At 39.8% G+C, this 19708-nt stretch overlaps 1 protein-coding gene across 1 annotated transcript in view; it reads right to left on the reverse strand.

Moving 5' to 3' along the window:
- The window catches only part of ryr2a (ryanodine receptor 2a (cardiac)), a 195641-nt gene that overhangs the window by 69043 nt on the left and 106890 nt on the right, over positions 1-19708 (reverse strand). Inside the window, 13 exon segments of the mRNA XM_015362834.2 lie at positions 72-280; positions 1458-1632; positions 3969-4177; positions 7152-7299; positions 8192-8351; positions 8760-8843; positions 11045-11148; positions 12240-12344; positions 12879-13095; positions 14111-14303; positions 15988-16229; positions 17301-17434; positions 17796-17914. Coding sequence (XP_015218320.1) covers positions 72-280; positions 1458-1632; positions 3969-4177; positions 7152-7299; positions 8192-8351; positions 8760-8843; positions 11045-11148; positions 12240-12344; positions 12879-13095; positions 14111-14303; positions 15988-16229; positions 17301-17434; positions 17796-17914 — 2099 coding nt within the window.

The following is a 19708-nucleotide window of genomic DNA, read 5'->3' on the forward strand; positions in this document are numbered from 1 at the left end:
CCTAAAAACTTCAAATCCAGTGCGTTTTGCTGAAGTGTGAAAGGCAGGGGGCTCTGGCAGGTTGTCCTCACCTCTATGTGCTCGTGGTTGGAGGGCACAGGGATGAACTGTGGCAGCCGTTTGCTCAGCCACATGGTGATGTCCCTGTTCATGTTGACAGCAAAGGGCTCAAACCCTTCCTGCAGGCCACAGATTGTGAAGTACTTTAGGGTGCTGACATCCTTCCCGAAATTCATCCTGCCAACCTGACAAACGCCAAGACTGCAAACGGGTATAAACCCTGGTGCATAAAACCAACAACAAAAATAGAGTTGAATGAAATAAAACAGAGAAAGACTTCTGTCTCCCACAGTCACTTTTCAAGTACCTTTTAGCACACACAACATAAAAAGAAATTCCTGGAACAATCAACATTTGTATTATGACGCATCAGGGTAATAATAAAATAAGAGTAGGAGTATGTCATTACAGCCAGTAGATGGCGCTCACGTAAAAATGAAAATGCCACACTGCAGTGAAATCAAGATATACCAATATAAACGAAGAGAAAGCCTTCCTCTGGAATAACTTCAGTGAATTAAAAGCTGTATTCATGTCAGATTGGGGTTAAACATGGAAGTGATATGACATGAAAATCATTGCCCAGCCGTTGAGAACTTAGTAAGCACAAGAACAGCAAGTCCTAAATTACAGGAGTATAAAACGCAAAACAAAAACCTTTTTAAGAGAGGAATAAATGAAAATAAGAGAGAAGCAGGTCAAATAGTATGCAGTATTCCCCAAAACAGACTTCTGCTATGATATTTAAATGTTGGTATGATATCTAAACTATAATGCATTAGCAGACAAGTTGATAGCTCTTTGAAAAGCAAGAAACTAGTGCAGGAGAAAGTGAAGCAGGTAGCACTGTCAATGCTTATTCTTGCTATGTACTGTAAGTATGCAGTACAGTTTGTTGTCCAGGCCTGCACAAAGAAACATCTCATAAACCACCAGAACATTTGACATCCATCTACTAGTATGCACATTTCAAATCGATTACTAGAGGTAGCAATTCCTCCTCTGCTGGATCAGCATTGTGGCCCTCAGGAGTGCAGAGATATATTTAAGATCATCATCCAGATAAAGATGATGGTTCATTCATTTCTATCTCCTTCGGCAGCTCACAAAACGGTTTCTTACTGTCTTATAATTATATTGTCGATATGTAGGCACAGCTCCTTAGGTTAGGAACAAGAGAATTAGTTCAGCACAAGTGGTAAATGTACACCTTGCTTTTCCTAACCCCAAAGGTTTCCAGATGACCTTGCTATTGATGTTTCAGGCTGCTTTAATCATATCTAATTACCTTTTGTATGTGTAATTCAATATGAAGAAGGCCGCCCAACATACTGTAGGTTTAAAAAAAAAACTTGAGCTGGGGAGAAGGCAGAGGGCTGGAAAGGTCAGGCACTAACCTTCCCCAACTTCAAAGTCCTTGAATGCCAGTTCTGATCCCGAGTCATCGAGAAGGACTTCCCCGTTGAGCGTGAACATCATGGTGTGCTCGTTCATATCCACCATGCAGCCCACCACATCGCCCGACTGCCAGGACCGCCCAAAGTGCTCGTTACCCTGGTGCCACCGCTGTGCCTGAAACAAAGAGCGCAGTCACCCCAGACTCCTCTCTTTAATGACAACCTTCTTGCTCCTGCACCTTGCAATTAGCACAGCTCTCCCTCTAAACCTCTGCAGGGCTTGTCGGCTACAAACAATGTTTAGCCGCTGCTTTAAGTACCCTTTTGCAATGCCAAAGACAACCACACTGTAATTACACGCTCCATAATTTGTCCCGGCTTCAAAAGCAAATCATTAGTTTTCACTTTTTTACAGTTATTTTCCAATCCATCTCTGCAATTCCGACATGGAGGTAGAAAATAAAGCAAATATGTACACCGAAAATAATCTTGCCTCCTGAATCTGACAGCAAGAGAAAAATGAATCATTCAAAGGAAAGATTAACTCCCTCTGGGCTATCATTTAAATGTATCCTTAAGGATTACATTACAGACAAAGGAACATGTGGAAATGACAAACACAAAATGTGAAGTGGTTATATAAGTAACAGACAAAGACACAGAGAGTCTAGTCTGGCACTGTGGGTGTAAATGTTTAGCTGGTCTACAGTGTGGTTTTGTATATTAATATTATTTAAGAAATTCATTATACGAACAATATTATCTCATATTAATTTAATAACTACTTCTGGCATCGGTTGTCAGATGGAAAAGTCGTTTCTCAAGCAGAAAGCTAGAATGTGCAGGATTTCTGAATATGTTTAACGTTTGCATTTGTATGCCAGAAGATCCCAAGTGTCCCTAATGTGATTTGACACCAGGGGCTGTTCTGATTTTTAAAACAAATATATTTGCACTGGTATTACAGGTTATGTGATACACAGTCATGAGTTCTGTTATCTATAAAGCATAACTTATTGTATGAAAGAAGGGCCAAGCAGCCTCCTATCACTAGTAATCTTCATAGCTTCAAGAGATTTAAATCTCTAATCATTTTAAAGTCATTCAATTGTATTACAACATGGACTATAAATGAGCAGAGAACAATAAATAGAATTGTGATTTTAAAAACGTGATGAGGGAAATCAAGGCAATCGATCAATTTGCTGCCTTGCGGCTCGGGGTTCTGTGTTCGATTTCAGTCTGGGGCCTGTTCTGAGTGGGGTTTTCTCTCGCTGCTCTTGTCTCCTCCCGCTGTGCCTCTACGCTGCCCTCTTAACTGAAGTCGTGCGTGTGCGTGTGTCTGGGGCCTCGTCTCGCCTTGTCCCCTGGGACTCTGGGAAAGACTACTGCTTACCATGGCCTCTCGAGGATAATACTGATACTGACTGAAAACAGAGGGGTGATGAGATTCGGATTCACCTAAAGGTTTACTTCAGTATGTCAGTATGAACAGACATTCTGCATAGTGGTGGTGATGGGTGTAAAAATGTTGTTCTGGTTGTCTTTAATTACTGATGTGCTCATTCCAGTACACCAGTACACCCAAAATGACAGCACAGTAACACTGGCAGGAGTCACAGAAGACCCCTGAACAAACTATCTTACTTTACTTCGGATGCTATCATGTAAATATGATATTACAGTATTTTACTGCTTCATCCATTTTCTATCAATTCTTAGTTAATATAGGGTGGCAGTGAGTCCATGGGTACATAGTAATATACCAATGGGATACAATACCAGTGCATCACATAGCAGGGACAACACAGCGTGTCTGTGAACTGGGCAAGAAAGCTGGAGAGAAAGCTAAAGAAAAACTTCGAGCATGCTGCCATTGATAGGACATGCAAACTCCACACACAAGGTACCGCATAGCTGGAACCCAAACTCTTTAAGTCAGAAAAAGGCAACTACCATCCCGCTGTGCCACCCTTTCCTGCTATGCAAATTCTGAATTTTCCCCCAAATTGTAGTGGTAATACATTCCTTAAATGTCAATAGCACTTCTAACTTGTTTGCATTATTTCATCCCAGATCAACACATTTGGTTTATTCCAGTTTTATTTTTAGTGTCAATCAAAGATTAATTTCCAGTGTATCACATTGTAAAATGTTTAGTTCGTGACGTTCTGGAGAAATGACCCTGTTGACCTGCACTAACATTTGATGCAGACTGTGTGTGGGTACACCATCAGAGGTACTATATGCAACCAAATATTTAAATTACTTGATTTAACGTAAAGTCTGTTTTTAATATCATCAAACGCAATCATGGAATTACCTAAAAGTATAATAAAATGACAGTACATTCATCTCATGATCACAAAAGTACAAATTGCTTGACTGGATAACAAAAAAACTGAAATTTTGAATTTGCTGTCCTGGTTATATTACAAGCCACCGCATGGGGCTGTAGCAGGCTGAATCACTTGGCGTGTTAAATCTTCACATAAAGACTTCTGTGCCTACCTTGAAGCCATCAAAAACAAAGGCCTGCTCATCAGAGCCCAGCTCCTGGTCAGGCAGGCAGCCAGGCCTTGCCCACCCAACCCTCATCTCCCCGGCAGTGACCGCTTCAAACTCAAAGTACCACTTCCCCGAGTTCACGCTGTACGTCTTCTCCGCTCGGAAAATGCGGAACCTCTCTGCAGACATATTGCTGATGTCGGACCTTGTGGCTTAAAAGAAACGGAAACAAATGTCATTACTCATTTGAAGTCATTAATACGTTCCTTTGTAAGGTGAAATTTTACCATGGGGGTTGATGTAAACTCAGAAGATGATGTGTATGACACAAACAGGAACACAGACTTGTCTAGCCCCCAGGATTCCCAGTGTACTGAAAACATGAGGCCCTTTTGAGCGCACTGTCTGCCGCCACAGTGTCTTGTACTGTACTTGTGAAGCCTTGAGCAGGAGAGGAAAGTCGCTTCTCACTGACAGTCCAATAGCCAAGTCCAGTGAAAGCTCGGATGCTGACAAGAAAGGATAGGGATCGGTGAACTAGGACGGAGAGCCGAGGCTGAAGGAGACTGTCGTGTCAGGATGGAACGCAATAGCAGGGGGGGCGGATCCGTGAAATAAGGGGGGGGGGCTGTCAAGGCTGATCCGGGCAGGATTAAAGGCTGGAAGTTCGGAAAGGAGCCACTGGTCGGGTGCTTGGCGAAAGCAGCAGCTTACAGACGGGCAGAGCAGGTGCGGACGGACCGGAACCTCTCGGGCAGGATTCAGGCTGATTAGTCTTTCCGAGACGCAGGTTAGTCAGGCTGAGAGCACCACCCACGTCGGGAGGTATCTCCATGACGGAGCACATGACGGGGCAGGGCAGGGTCGAAGGATCCAGCGCTGATGGAATTAGCACGTGTCAATTGGAGCAAGGTGTTTGGGACAATCGGCCCATCAAGTCTGAACCTCTCCGGGACGTTTCTGACCCCTCGTGCAGATGCACGCAGTTCCCAGGGAGACTGACAGCTACAAGCTCTGGCTTGCCCGGGCACAGCAGTGGTGCCATGAAGCAGACTACAGAGTATGTAAGAGTTCAGTTTTCCATTGACATAGCCTCCCAGCAGAAGAGCACAATTTAAAAAGATCGATTTCCTGTTTCTCTCGAAGGCATTAACAATTTCACAACATTATTTGCAATAAAGATTGATTGCTAAACATTCTGACAGTTGAGCACTGACTTAACTGATCTTAATTTGTTCAACACTAGATGACCATGGTAATCGGGGAAAACAAGGATACTGTATACAATTGGCAGGAAGATATGTTTTATAATATCGGACAATCTTCAGGCCTGAGAGCTCACTCCACAGGCACCTTCATCCCTGCTCTTAGTTCAGGTCTGCTGCCATGTGATTGTCAATCAGGCTGATTTCATATAAACCGCTCCAATTCAACAATCCTGTAATTTAAACAGCTCTAAAGAAATACTGATTCATACTCGAGTGCTTTTGTGCACTATAAATTTCCATCACCATAACAAAGCTGTAAATTTGGTAATACAAATAATGTTCAATCCAAAATACTGCAAGTTTTTTTTCCCAGAGGGAAACCCAACATCAGGGTTAACAACGGGATTTCTTATAAATGTCATTTTAAGATGATTAAACCGACACAAGTGAATATCAGTATGGTATGTGTTTCCACATCAAACACAGGTAACAAATGAATCTCACAAGGGACTTAAAAGATGTTTTAAAATAAAGTATTTATTGGATTTTGATGCTGCAGAAAAAAAGGTAATTGTGTTTTGTTTTATATTTCCTTAGATTCCAGGTTTAGAATGCAAAAACACTTGCTGTTTATGAGTGTCTCAGCACTCATAATTCTTCAGGGAATTTCTCTGACTATGGTTGACAGCGTCTAAGTGACCTGTTACTATTTACAGAAATGGCAATGAACTTTTGTATACTTGAGTCTTACTTCCAATATTGAGAATATTATATGAATATGAATTAGTTATTATGCTTTAAGACCCGAGAAATACCTTTATTTCCACTCCTAATAATCCATAACATGGTTAGGAAATGGTATTTTAAAGAAACTATTATAAAACTATTATAAAAAATGGTTTTATAGAAAATGAGAATTTGAACCCTCCTTTTGTACTTATTTCCTTAGTAAGGAGAGAATGTTACTGACAGGAATACTGCTGCAGTTAGTAAAGGCATTCACAGTCTAGTATCTATAGTATCCCCAGGACAGCATCACCTGAAAGGAAGTACCTGACTGATTCACTCAGACCTTGCCAATTAGTTCAACAACAGGATTTTTAGATTCAGAGGTATGATCTACAGTAAGAGGTTCCTGCAACACCTACAGCTCCGGCTGGGCAATGTGATGTAGCTTACCTAACAAACTACAGTCATCAGACACCCCTACAATGGTAATACCATTACTCAGCATCTCTGACCTGCATAACTACTGTAAAGCAGCAGGCATGAGGACCCTGTGGAAAGACTGATGTTGAATCCTAGTTCTGTCTCATTCGGTACAGCAGGTATACTGTATACAGCAGAGGCTTGCTGTATCCATTAACAAGGTATGTATCCGGGGAATTGCCACTTGTCAACATCTGAACACTTTTCAATCTGTCAGATGCACTTAAAATGAATTAATATTTGTCAATAACACTATCTGCCAAGCAGGATGCTCTGCGTTTCCCTTAATTTCAGTGCACACATTGATTTCATAGAGGCTAATCACTGACACTGTCAAATTCATTTTCTGAAATATGAAATATAAACCTTCTATGTGCATTTTAAGCAAGCTAAATGCTTATAAAGACTGCAAGGTATTATGGAAAGGAATTTAAATCCACTGCCAATTTGTAACCATAATCAACACTCTCAAATATTTCTTACTGTAACTTGATTTGTAATTGCATTCAACAGATGACTTCACACCTCTTCTGGACAACAATTATCTCTATGAGAGTTAGAAAATAAACAGTGTGGGCAATACTACTACAAACAATGTCTTGGAAAGTGCTGGAAAACCTGATTTAAAAAAATGACCTGTGACAATCTCTTGACTTAAAGCTAGAGGTATACAAGGGAACCTCAACAACATTTCATTCACAGTTACTACTGTACGTGCTTGAGTCTTGTAATGTAACAACATGACCCAGGCTGAACTCTATCCACATACCGTGATCTTGGTCAGGTGCTTCCAAACTGTAGCCATAACCCAGAAGAGTTCGGACTGCCTCTCTCAGGCTGTCCTTGTTGGACTTCTTGGTCCTTTCATCCAGGAGGGCATAAGGGACAAGACGGGGGTTTCTTCTGTTTTTGACATCCTAAAAAAGAAGCATAGTCAACCACATTCAAGAACACGTGTGCCGCTGTCAGTTTATTATGGAAGGGAAATGTTCATTAAAGTCTTCAAAATCATTCTAGACAACCAATACCAGAATTCTAAATTAATGCATATTTGTGGTATGAAATTTGACATTTTCTTTGAGAAATACATTTATTACACCGAGTAACCTTAATACCTACACTATATTAAAAAAAATAAAATAAATAAACATCAAGATCTTTTCATATCAGGCACTTGTACACAGTGGAGCTTACAAAACTGTCCACTGTCTGGAGCATGTTAAACTTGGGGAAATTAATCAGAGATAATCTTAAGCAGAAAAGTCATGACCTAAATCAGTTACATTAATTAAAAGTCTTTTCTGCTTAATTGCTTCAGATCTCAAGAGAATCTAAAGATTAAACTTAGTGCAACTGACGCTCGGTTAATCTTATCTAAACAAACAACATTCTGCCACTACAGTAATTTAGTGGGTTTCTGCAGGTTTTGCAGTACTGTATGTCGTCCATGGATTCTGCAAGTAACAGCTACGCCTTCTTATCCTTTTGGTTTCTGATATGGTAACTCAATGAAGATGTTAATTGCCCACGCTACCAGCATGATGCCAGTCTGGAAAGCATTTTCTTTCCTGCTGCCATCATTTTCCTTAAACCATCACAAAAACCCCAAGCCAAAAGCCAAGGAGTCTGTAAAAAGTGCCTGTTTCACCAAACACCACTTCAACTACATCATTAGGGTATTAAACTATTAAAGACTGAACGAATATTTAAAGGCTTTCAAGCGGTCACATCTGCACCACCCTGGCCCCCCACTTCAATATCAGTCATGGTGACATCTAGCCAAATCCCAAGTGCTAAAAAAAAACCTACTTGCTGGATCCCGTAGGTCCAGCCTTGTCTGATTCGGTCTCGGGCCCAGACATTGTGCGCATTCTCTGCCAGCTTGTCCACCATGGCCTCCTGGGTTGAGGTCAGCTTAATGTGGCTCAGATCCATTGGAGCAGGCTTGTAACCACTTGTCAATTCATAGCTGTACCAAAGGCAACAAAAATGCATACTACAATTACAGAACAATCTTACACTCCATAGCAGAATAGCAAGTGACAGAACAGGGCTAAGAAAATTCAATAGGACAGTTGCATAAATTAAATAGGACAGGAATACTATAGGTTCAGGAAAAAATAACCACAGGATTAGTAACAAAATTCAGAGACCGCAAATAATGGTGTTGTCTAAAGAATCATCCACAGTTGTTCCAAGAGTAGATCTAATGATATCTACAGATTAGTCACACACCCAAGGAAAAGCATCAATGGGCTCAGTAATCCCATTTCACAGTACCAATATGAGCCCAGAAAATTTCAATGCCAGACCACTTACATCAGACGATGCATCACGCGCCAACACAATTTGTAGGAAAATTATAATTATTACTTACTTTGTGGAAAGCTTAAGATTTTTCACCTTCTCCTCGGCATGGTCATCTGCAATTCCCACATGGCAGCCTAAAGCAAGGAGTGTCCTTGAAATATAAAATACACAATTGTGAACTATTTTTTGCTCATGATACTGAGAGGAATATGTAGAGCTGAGCAGTCTATTTCCATATGAATCCTCTCTCATACAGTTAATGCAAAAACAGCAAAATCAGCAGAACCTGAATTAGAATTCGACTGGACGGTTTCCATTAGAATCCTATGCTGTCCTTTTAACATGTACAGTAAATAGTTAAAGGTCTTGGCTTTGCTTTTTCAGTAAAACGCTCTAAACACAAGACCAAGACTATCCCACATCTCATATACATTAAATAATTGTCATTAAACATTAAAATAATTATATAAATTGCATTAGTTGTAAACCTTTTCCTCATCCATAAAGATATGCAGTAACTCGTTTTAAAAGATTTTTGCCTTTAGTAATTTGAGAAAACCCTTGAAATTATAATAAGAGAAACTTAATTCCTTTGTACATTCATGCTGTAATCGTTAGCTCAGTTCATTAAAATATGACATATTTAATTAAAAGAAAAGCATTGGCAGTATTTAACTCAGAAATTGAAGTCGCTCATGTTTTTTTGCATTTAGATAGAACTCTGTGTGACTGAGGTGCTACACTCTCCTGAGCCTGTTCTTGAAATAAGAGCATTAAGTAGTATAATAAAGCTGTCCCAAAGGTATGAAAAATGTTCCTGAAATTGGGCAGTCACTGGCAGTCATTTCAATATTTAAAGAAATGAGTCATTGGAAATATGTATTTAAGGCAGTTATGAGTTTTACCTTTTTTTTTCCATTAAAAATATTTAGACACTAATATGGTCAAATGAGGCAGGAGAAAAAGGGATCTGATAATTGCTAAACCTGATAGGTCTAAAATAATTGTACCTGTAGGCTTCCTTAAAGTGTACGAACCAATCTTAGCTATTTAAATCATACATCCATAATACTTGGTAAAAATGTGACCATATAAAGTGTCATTTTGTCATTTTGTCATTCATGTACTAGTATGTAATAGTTGTTTAGTTATAAATATTTTGTAAGTGGATGTCTTCACATTAGAAGGATATGAATGGTCTCAATAACACATAACAGATTGGGGTCTGATGTCCTTAAACCTTGTACCTGGACACGAGTCACAGTGTACAAGTACTGTACCTGATGGCAGGTTTGCATTCAGTGGAAGTAAGAAGGCTTTGATTTACAGTAATCCTGAGTGTCTCTCGGACACTTCAAGAAATAATTTAATAAGCAAGAATTCACAATAACACAATATTGATCAGAATGCAGCAAATGGTAGAGAAATAAGGGCCAAACTGCCCCTTTTCATTTGTCACTTTTCTTGTAAAAAACATTCTTTGACAAATGTTTTAGACAGAAAATGATTTGCTTTGATTGACAGGACATGCAAAGCTATTTTAAACTATAAACACGCTATTTGCCATCTGGCTACAGCGTAGGTGTAAAACGTTGTGCTCAGAGTTTTCTGAATTCTTCCCTAGAGCAAAGGATGTGAAACAAATGCCTTCATGATGGCTTTACTGCAGCTGGGCATACATTTAAGTGACAGACATCTGTTTAATAATAATACAGTTGAAAGAGGCCTCCGTTTAACATTACAAATGTCAGATGATTTTCAGTGGCACTAGAAATTGAATGACTGGGGAAGTCATCAGTTGCTAGCCAAAGTCAGACTGAGAGTATTAAGATCACTTCTTCATTTTTACAGAAGAGTCACACAAGCAAAAGGTATCAGATAAGCAACACGTCTTAAGAAATTAACTAGAATTGTTCCATAATCCCTTAATGCATATGTGGTGAAAAAATGCCTTTAATGCACTGAATCATTTTGCACAAAAGAAAATGCAGTAAACTTTCTGATGTGTAATTTGTGCATTCACTAAGCATACAGGGCTTACTGTACAATCGCATACTGTATCCTTAAAATCTAAGAACAATCAAAGCTGTGCTCAGCAAATCCTCTCCTTGTCTCCCTTCCCAAGACACTGAATGGCACTGACAGGTATGACCAAGCTGAACATTTAGTCAAACAACTGTCTAGCTATAGCCACATTTACCTTCTTTATTCATGCAGAGAGTGTAATCCGTTGTTCTTTAACTTATTTAGCATGGATTTCCTAAATAAGAGGAACATCCTATGTCATGTTCTGAAGCAAATATGATCAAATCCCCTGAAGTTTGTCTCAAGGTACTGGAGATTGAAACTCACTTAAGTGTCTCCAGGGACATCTGTAAATTGTAATTCCGTTCTTGTTCAGGAAGTTTGGAGAACTCAACCAGGCACGGATGCTGCCTTTTGTTGTCATCTCGCACCTGCAAACGATAGCGTTTACTTAAGAAAATAAACAAAGCAATGGAGATATACCTCTGCCATGGAGAAAGGATATCCAGTTTTATATCATTTCAGTAATGGAATATATTTGTAAAATGACACCTTTAAAGTCTGGTTAAGAACACTGTAACTAATTTAATTATCATCCATCAGTCCATTTCCTAATCCGCTTCATCCAGTACATCCCAGCAGGCAATGGGTGCCCAGCGGGATCTACCCTGGACAGGATGCCAGTCCATCGCAGAGCAGACATGGATATACAGTACCAGGATCAATTTTCCCAGAGCCATTTAATCTACCAGTATGTATTGGGACTGTGGGAGGAATCTGGAGCAAACCCATACGAACCCAGGGAGAACATACAAACTGCACACCGAAAATAAGACCACATTGCAATAGTCTAATGTAATGTATTATACAAAGATCAAAGGTACAAAGACAGGCATTTTTGTGGTATTCTATTTGAACTGAATTAATAAACTATAACATTTAGAAATTTATTAGAGAATTTCTGGGCTAACTGAAATGAAAAACTACAGAATAATTAGATCCAATTTGCTGCTCTCCTAGCTCTCATTTAAAATATAGTAATAAAGTCAAATTAAACTTTAAACTATAACTATTTCCTGGAGACTCACATGCCTGCCAGGATATTTGTGCCTAATAGTGATATATTATAACTATTTGTACACCTCAGTATCCTTGATAAGTATTAAAATACAGGGTATCAACAGCTGCTCCACAGCTTTTTAAAGCATATGCAACAAATTCTTGATGTAAAAAGATGTAAAATATTATTGAACTGGGCCATCACAGAAAAACTAATTGTATCCATTACCTTAATTGTGTTTTGCAGATTCAAAAACAATAAATAAAGTGGGAGACAAAAACATTCTGAATTAGCATGTCAAAGACCATATCTGTTTGAAATACCTGAACGTGCTTTCTTTAAATTCCAATTCCTGGACCTGATATTAACAGTATACATTTTTTTTGCAGTCTTTGCCGATAGGGATGAGAAATGTATAATCCCTTTGTCAAGACCGCCTATGTGGACTTTATGCTTACTTACTGTTCCATAGGTCCAGCCCAGCTCAATCTTGTTCATAACCCAGAGCTCATGAATGTTCTCTGCCAGTTTTTCACGAATTCGCTCCAAGTGAGGAGGCAAGACAATCTAACAACAACAACAATGAAACAAGAATTACTCACTGGCTAGAGGTCGGACTGCATTGCAAACCGGGCTGTGCTTTGAGGTAATCTGCTGTACCTGTCACGACCACCAGGCAGTCAAGATCAAATCGTAAGCGAGCTAATCAGCCCCAGCAGCGGGTGATTATTAACAAACGCCGCCGCACGAGTTAAACCACCTGCGCACACTCACGGTGCAGTGCGCACTGCTATTTATACCCTCTTCACCTGTTTCCCACTGCTCGGTATTGAGTCTACTCCTTGAGAGCTCTACCTGGCATTTTTCCCCGTACCTCGTTTAATCTGGTTTTTGGATTCCCCTTCTGCCTTTTCGACTTTGCACCTCGCCTCTCGCCTCGGACTGTCTGCTACCGGAGAACTTCCTGGATTACGACTTGCCTTTCGCCTTTTGACTACGACCTTGCCTCTCGTTTTGGTTTGTTCGCCTGCCTCATCTATCACCCGTGCCTGCGTCTGCACAGGATCCGTGTATCCTCCCACCAGGGATTCCTACCAGTACCTGGCTTGTGTCCACAGGTGTCGGTGTGAAGGCAGCTTGTGTTAGGGTTACAGTGGGCCCCAGCAGGTCTCGGGTGCCTCCGTGGTCTTGCTTGTATTCTCTGCTGGGCTCCACTCTCATCTTCTCTCTGGGAAGGACAGCTTCAAAACATGGGGCGTAACCAGGAGGGGGCAGGAACTTGAACTCTCCGTGGCGGCCCCCCAACAGGAAACGTACTCTGAGGGGTGCAGAGACATTAAAAGGTGCATAACTCCGCTCGAGATCATTTTAAACGAGTCCACCAAACTAATGTCTTCACCTAGCCTAACACACTTGCTGTCCAGTCTGCATTTCCTAAAAATAATCTGAACATTTGCTTTTTTAAGTTTTTGTGATCCAGCAGTGCTGCACTTTCACTCACTGATCCTACTGGAGCACACTAGTTAGTTACTCAGTCTAACTACATTTGCATAATGAGTTCATTTATCATTACCACACTGCGCTGTCACTGTTGTGACTTTCCCTGAAATTAACAGTTTATTAATTACAAATCATAATTGTTGGAGTGCGGAGCTACAGTACATCAGCATGTCTTGACAGCAAAGCAACAAGTAAAGGTTAATTCCATGCTGAAAAATAGGAAGGAGAAACACATTTCAGTCTTGATGACTGAAGATGGCTCTAAGGATGACATGTTTCTCTTTTCAGAATGGAATTAACTTTTACTTTTACTGTATGACATTGTTGAACTTAATTCATAATTTAGTTGGGCATGGATATATTAATGCAGGCAGGTGAGTCTTCTGAATTTTATTAATTATTTCAACATACTGTAGAATCAACAGCAGTACTAATAAACTAGCAATGTTGCTTTTATAATACATAGTTATTCCATAATACAATTACTCTGCTCACAGCTTTAAATCTTATCAAGGCTTCCGAATGCATGTCTATTAGTCAAAACCTGTTCTAAGTCAGCAGTTGGTGAGAAAGCAGTATAATATAAAAATCAATAGTAAAATTATTAACCCAATGTTTCAGGGAACTTCTATAAATTGCATTATGACATAATGTAGACTGTGTATCACAGTCCCATGTTAAATTTGACAAAATTACCTATAGCATTGCTTTTAGGCCATTTCAAATCACTAAGACCCAATTACTGACAACAAGTCATCGTTAACCCTCTCCAGAACACGATTATGAATATGCACGGTTGAATCGGCATGAGAACAGGAAGGAATATTACTAACTTCACGCCAGCAGAAAAACTAGCAACAGGAAAGAAAAGGCCATCGGAATTGAAGTTCTCAAACATGCCCTGGACAGGCTGGCCATTTATTCGGAACGAGATACTCGGAGCACTGAGGTCCAGGCAGCAGCTGATGACATCATCGGCTCTTAGAAGGTGCTGATTGGGTGAACTCACTGTCCGGGCAATACAGCCTGTAGAGTGAAAAAAACACACACCACTCAAAATGTGATTTCTACTTGACATCTGCTGTGCAGAATTTCATGTAGATCTTCCTAACTACTGGAGAGCTGAAAATCCTATTTGGCTTCTTTGACATGCATTATATTGAACTACTGGATGCTGGATGCCTGTAAGCAGCATGATCCATTTCACAGCATTAGTTTGGGATGTGGTTAGAGTAGAACAGATTTGAAATGTGTAGCAGTCCAAACGTGAGCTCTTTACATGCTCTGTAGCAAAAATCTCTATTTTAAGTTATTCTGTGAGTGAAAAGACATGTTTAGCATGATTCACACAGGTTGTTTTCCCTTTTGCAGATTCAAGAAAGAGTGCTATGATGCAGCATTACTCCGTGGTCCTGTACAATATATTACCTGCCCTGAAGGGAGGCACTGTAGGGTGGTTAGGATTGCTAACCTAACTCAAAGTGGGCCAGTTTTAATAGCCATCCCACACATAACATCTAACTCTAAATACACACTTCACATTGGGATTTACAGTATACATTACATCTATATGTAGCCCTGACACTCAGCCAGAATTCTTCATGGATTTAAATCACATAAACCCTAATCCTTCACACGGCCCCAGTGGCTTGTAAGATGTTATGCAGTTTCCGTTTCTTGAAAGATAAATAAACTACAGTAATTGGGTACAAATTTTACGACATGTTTCTTATAAGAACATGGCAAAGACTGCAGCACAGTTCTTCAGCAGTGCGAGTTCACTGCTCCCCTCGGGTGCCACACTCTACAATGGTGTTGACCGCAGGGAGAACCCTGTTACATGCAGTTATTATACCCATTCTTCCCATTGTGAGCTCTGCCTTCGCTTTACTTTTAACTTTCACACATGATTACCTTCCAATGGGACGCCACACAACAGAAGAAACAGAGACAACAGGACTTAAAGGTAACAAAAGCCAACACATAAACTGAAAACTGATTAGGAGGCACCACTTATCCTATTAGACCAACTACATTCTCATTAACATTTAATGTACCATACCAGCTTCCAGGCATACAGTATACTGCCCCTGCTTTGCTACCATTTTAATCCCCTTTAGTTTTAATTAAAAAAAAGGATGAAATAAACTGCTAAGATAAAAACACAAAATGCTGAAACTGCATTCCAGAAATGCACCTGACTTAATTATTGGAAAGGACATCATTTCTAAAACAAGATTAGGATTGCCTGTAAAAATTAGGCTATAAAGAAGTTACAAATGCCTGAAACATGGAAGTAATGAACAGTATTAGAAAATTAACTCTGAATTAGTGCTTCATTAAAAAGCTCCTATCCGTTACAGTAAATGTGTTACATTTATCAATAAACTATTTAAGAACTGATATTAGTTTTGCTCCTCTGTAGTAGAATCATACAGTATCACTAAAATAACAGACAACTAATTATAGCACTTGTTGCTTATTCATGAAATCAAATTAACAAAATCAACCACAATCTGGAATTTTCACACCAGTATTGGCTAAGATCTGTGGCGCGTTTGAAAAGAAGCCAGGAATTCATAACATTAACTGCCCCACCCCAGTGACTTCGAAAAGGGTAAGGTTAAGGTGAAGCCAAAGTAAGGAAGAGAGAATGGAAATGTAATCTCATATCGCAGTAGATGAGCCACAGAACGTCCGACATACTAACCTGACCACAGATGGAGACCATCAAAGCCATAAGAGTAAAGGTCATCTCCAACTCCATTGCCACCCCACCCTTCGCCACCCCCAGGGTAGGGGCAGTACCCATCGGTCGACGCCCAGCCAACCCGCAAGTGGGTTGCCTCTGCTGTCACAAAGGGCTCCACCTGGTCCACTATCAGCTCGTAGTACCACTTCTTGTACTGGGCAGAGCCTTCACTGATTCCCAGGAAAATGTTGGGTCGCATGCTTTGGAAGATCCAAGGAAATGAATTGGTGACAAAAAAAGGCAAAGCAAACAGTAAAAAAAAAAACGGTTGTATTTGCTAAGCACCTATCCCTCATAAACTCAAAACGGCAATTATTAAGGTATGAAGAAATATGCCGACAAGAAGTGCGATGAATGCCAATCAGAGACCAGACACCCGTATTTCAAGATTCACCAGGGGAATTATTGAAATTCAGATGGAAAAAGGCATCTCAGTAGCTTGTACGTACTTGATGAGCAGTTTGTAGAGACTTAAGCTGCTTAATCACAGAATCAGCAAATTGAAACTAGAAAAGTGACTCCGATTCCACCATAGTGATCAGATGTCTCTGGTCATGGTCATCACATGGTCAGAGCTATATAGTCCAGATCATTCACTGGCACTTAACGTTCAACAGAAGCTAACCACCCTTTTTTTAACCCAGGACAAGATCTTGGGACCATAGAAGAAAATATACTAGAAGATGGTACCACAAAGCATACATCCACAACAAAAGCTCACTGGAATGAAAAAAAAGGACATTCAAATTCCTCCATGGGTGCCTGAGAGCCCTGACATTGGCCCTATAAACACACCTGACAACACATCATCAACAACGTCCTACAGAAAATGGCACCTGAAGGACTCCAAGAGAAAATGAAAAATCTACAGCAGTCTTGGACAAAGCACTACACACTAATGTGATGTTCTATATACTTAACATTTAGAAAATACTTATTTTCCACTACTTTTTATATCAAACAATCTTAGAGCTGAGTTTCAGATGAAAAAACAAGGTTATTTTTCCCACTTTAATGGGGTCTCTTACAGGATTTTCAACTTTTCACTTTTACTTCCTTGACCAAAACTGGATTAAAATTCAATTCTATGGCACAGAGCTTTTACCATTACTATCTTGTGTATCATTATAATAACAGCTGATTTATTGTGGTGGGACACTGCAGAGAGAGAGAGAGAGATGGGTTCAATGAAAAAAACAAACATTCAGAACAAAGGAAAGTCAACAAGGCAGAACTGCCTGGCTGGGAGAAGGACAAGGGAATTGTCTTACCTGCTAACATGGTTGACGAGGCGTGTCTGCAACAGCAGATCTCGTCCAGGCAGTAAGTTGTCACAAATGAGATGCTGGTTTGAACGCACAGCTACCCCATGACAGACACACAGGGAGCACAAAACATCCAAAACCTGTAGGGCAAACATCATACCAATTACTGACTTCTGTGGCAATTTGTGCCTTAAGAGGCTCTCAAAAGCTGGTAATACTGTAAGTCTTGCTGGCGTAATGTGCACAGAATAATGGGGAAACATAAATAGAAAAAAGTATTTGTGAGCTCTGTGCAATTCCATAGTACACTTCTGCCGTTGAAAAGAAACCAAGGACCATGTTTTGAATAACAACTTATTTTTCACATAAAAACAGTATAGTTACCGAATGCAGTACCAACTGTTTTAACACAAAATATACATTCCTGTCGATGGCATGATCTTGACATCACAAGTTTTGATATCTAATGTCCTGATTGCCAAAATATGTCTATTTTCATACCTTGTGATTCCGCCCATGCTTATCCAGGAGAGAAATTATTGATTTGATATGTCCCTCCTTGATAATATTTAGTGCTTCTGGACTTTCCACAAGAACACAGTGTAAAACCTCCAAAATCCCTAAGAATAAAGAAAAATGCAGTTATCTTGGAAAGAAAATGAAACAGTAATAGAGAAACAAACTGAACAACATTTATCAAGTCACCAAAGATGAATAAAGTGTCTCTTTCAGTAATACACTATTTTGCAGTGCGTGGTGAAGCCATTCTAATTCATCCTATATTACTATAACTGTCTTTAATTAAAAAAAACAATTAAGCAGATTTTGATCATTTGATCATATCATATCATGGACATCTTTCACAAAGAAACAAATGTATTTAACAGAATCGTATTAAGATAAGAATGATAAGCAGTAAAACATCCAAAACTCCAGTAATAATAAAGGGCTGTTGTGTATGAATTGTACATCTGGGATTCCGTTCTTAATTCTCTTGAGCACGAACACAGTTCCAGTTCCCAGACTGCAGATTATTCTAAAACACTTTCCTGTACAAAAGCAATTATTCTTTAGAATTAATTCAGCCGCTAAGATCTCAACATAAGTAATAAAGAAGAGCAAGATGGTTCCAGACAGGCCAACATTATCTCCACCAGGTTTCAGAATCTGCTTGGAAGCACAAAAAGGAGCCAGTAGAGTTTACTACCAAAATGATAGAAAGGACAGAGTGGGGAAAAAGAAAGAACTACTGGTGTTTTGAAAAACATCACCAAACGTGTGAAGTGTGGAGGTGGCAAAGTCTCTGAAACGGCCATCTCTGAAACTGATTTAGGAGGAAAAGATGGTCTTTTAATGAGGATGTGGATATTATTATTCTTACTATAATGCAATCTATTCTTCCCATATTAATAATGTATTTTACTGATGCTTTTATCCAAAGCACCTTAAAATTACACCTGTTTATACAGCTGGGCATTATACTGAAACAATTTGCATGACATACTGTACAGTACCACGCTCAATGGTACAGCAGAGTGCTTTTGTCTAACCTTCCAGCTTCAGTATGTCCTGAAGACTAACCACTGTTCCACACTTCTTTCTCAGCTGGGAACTTTGTGATTATTAAGTTTTAATGTTGTATCACCTGCACATTCATACAGTATTACAACTTCAAAAAAAAAGTAAGTGAGTTTCTTCTTTCAACACATATCGGACAGTCATTCTGCATCTGTTGAGAATAGGCTTTTTTTGTTTCTATACAAATACACAGAATGAGGCAGAGTTTTGGTCAACCCTGTGTGCGGTCTATTGGTCTCAATACATTGGGGGGAACCTGAAATGCCACAGGAAGTTATTTACAATGCTTGTAGGTCTAACCTGTTTTGTGGAAAATCTGTACAGTATGTTCAACTAACTAGTGCGTGAAACACAACTGCTGACACATGAGAAAATGCTGACTGGGCGACACCAGCAACTGCTGCCTCTGAATGGAGCCAGAGACAAGAGCGCACAGGGTGGACAACAGGTCCAGCACTTCAGGCATGGCAGTGGTTTCTAAGTCACGAGGTACTGAAGGGCATCCAGTACTTGTTCTTCATGTGGTCTTCACTTCATTGTAAGGAAACGGCAAAGACACAAAATGCTCTTTCCTACCATTCCCTGCCTTTACAACGCAGAAAGACATACATGAGAAAATATTAAGGAGACGCTCAGTCTCCTTCATGTTGCAATAACAGTACAGCTGTCAAGATTATGGGACTGTTTTTTGGACCATTTAAGATGTGATTTCCAAAGTTCTTAACAAGCTGGTGCAATATGAAGTGTCACACGTGCAGCCAGCTTTCGTACATCCCATTTCAATACGTCAGAAACCTCACTGGCACAACTTCTCCATCCGTTTCTAACGCATTATT

This window comes from Lepisosteus oculatus, chromosome 17 (genome assembly GCF_040954835.1).
Source record: "Lepisosteus oculatus isolate fLepOcu1 chromosome 17, fLepOcu1.hap2, whole genome shotgun sequence".
In the NCBI taxonomy this organism is placed as follows: domain Eukaryota; kingdom Metazoa; phylum Chordata; class Actinopteri; order Semionotiformes; family Lepisosteidae; genus Lepisosteus; species Lepisosteus oculatus.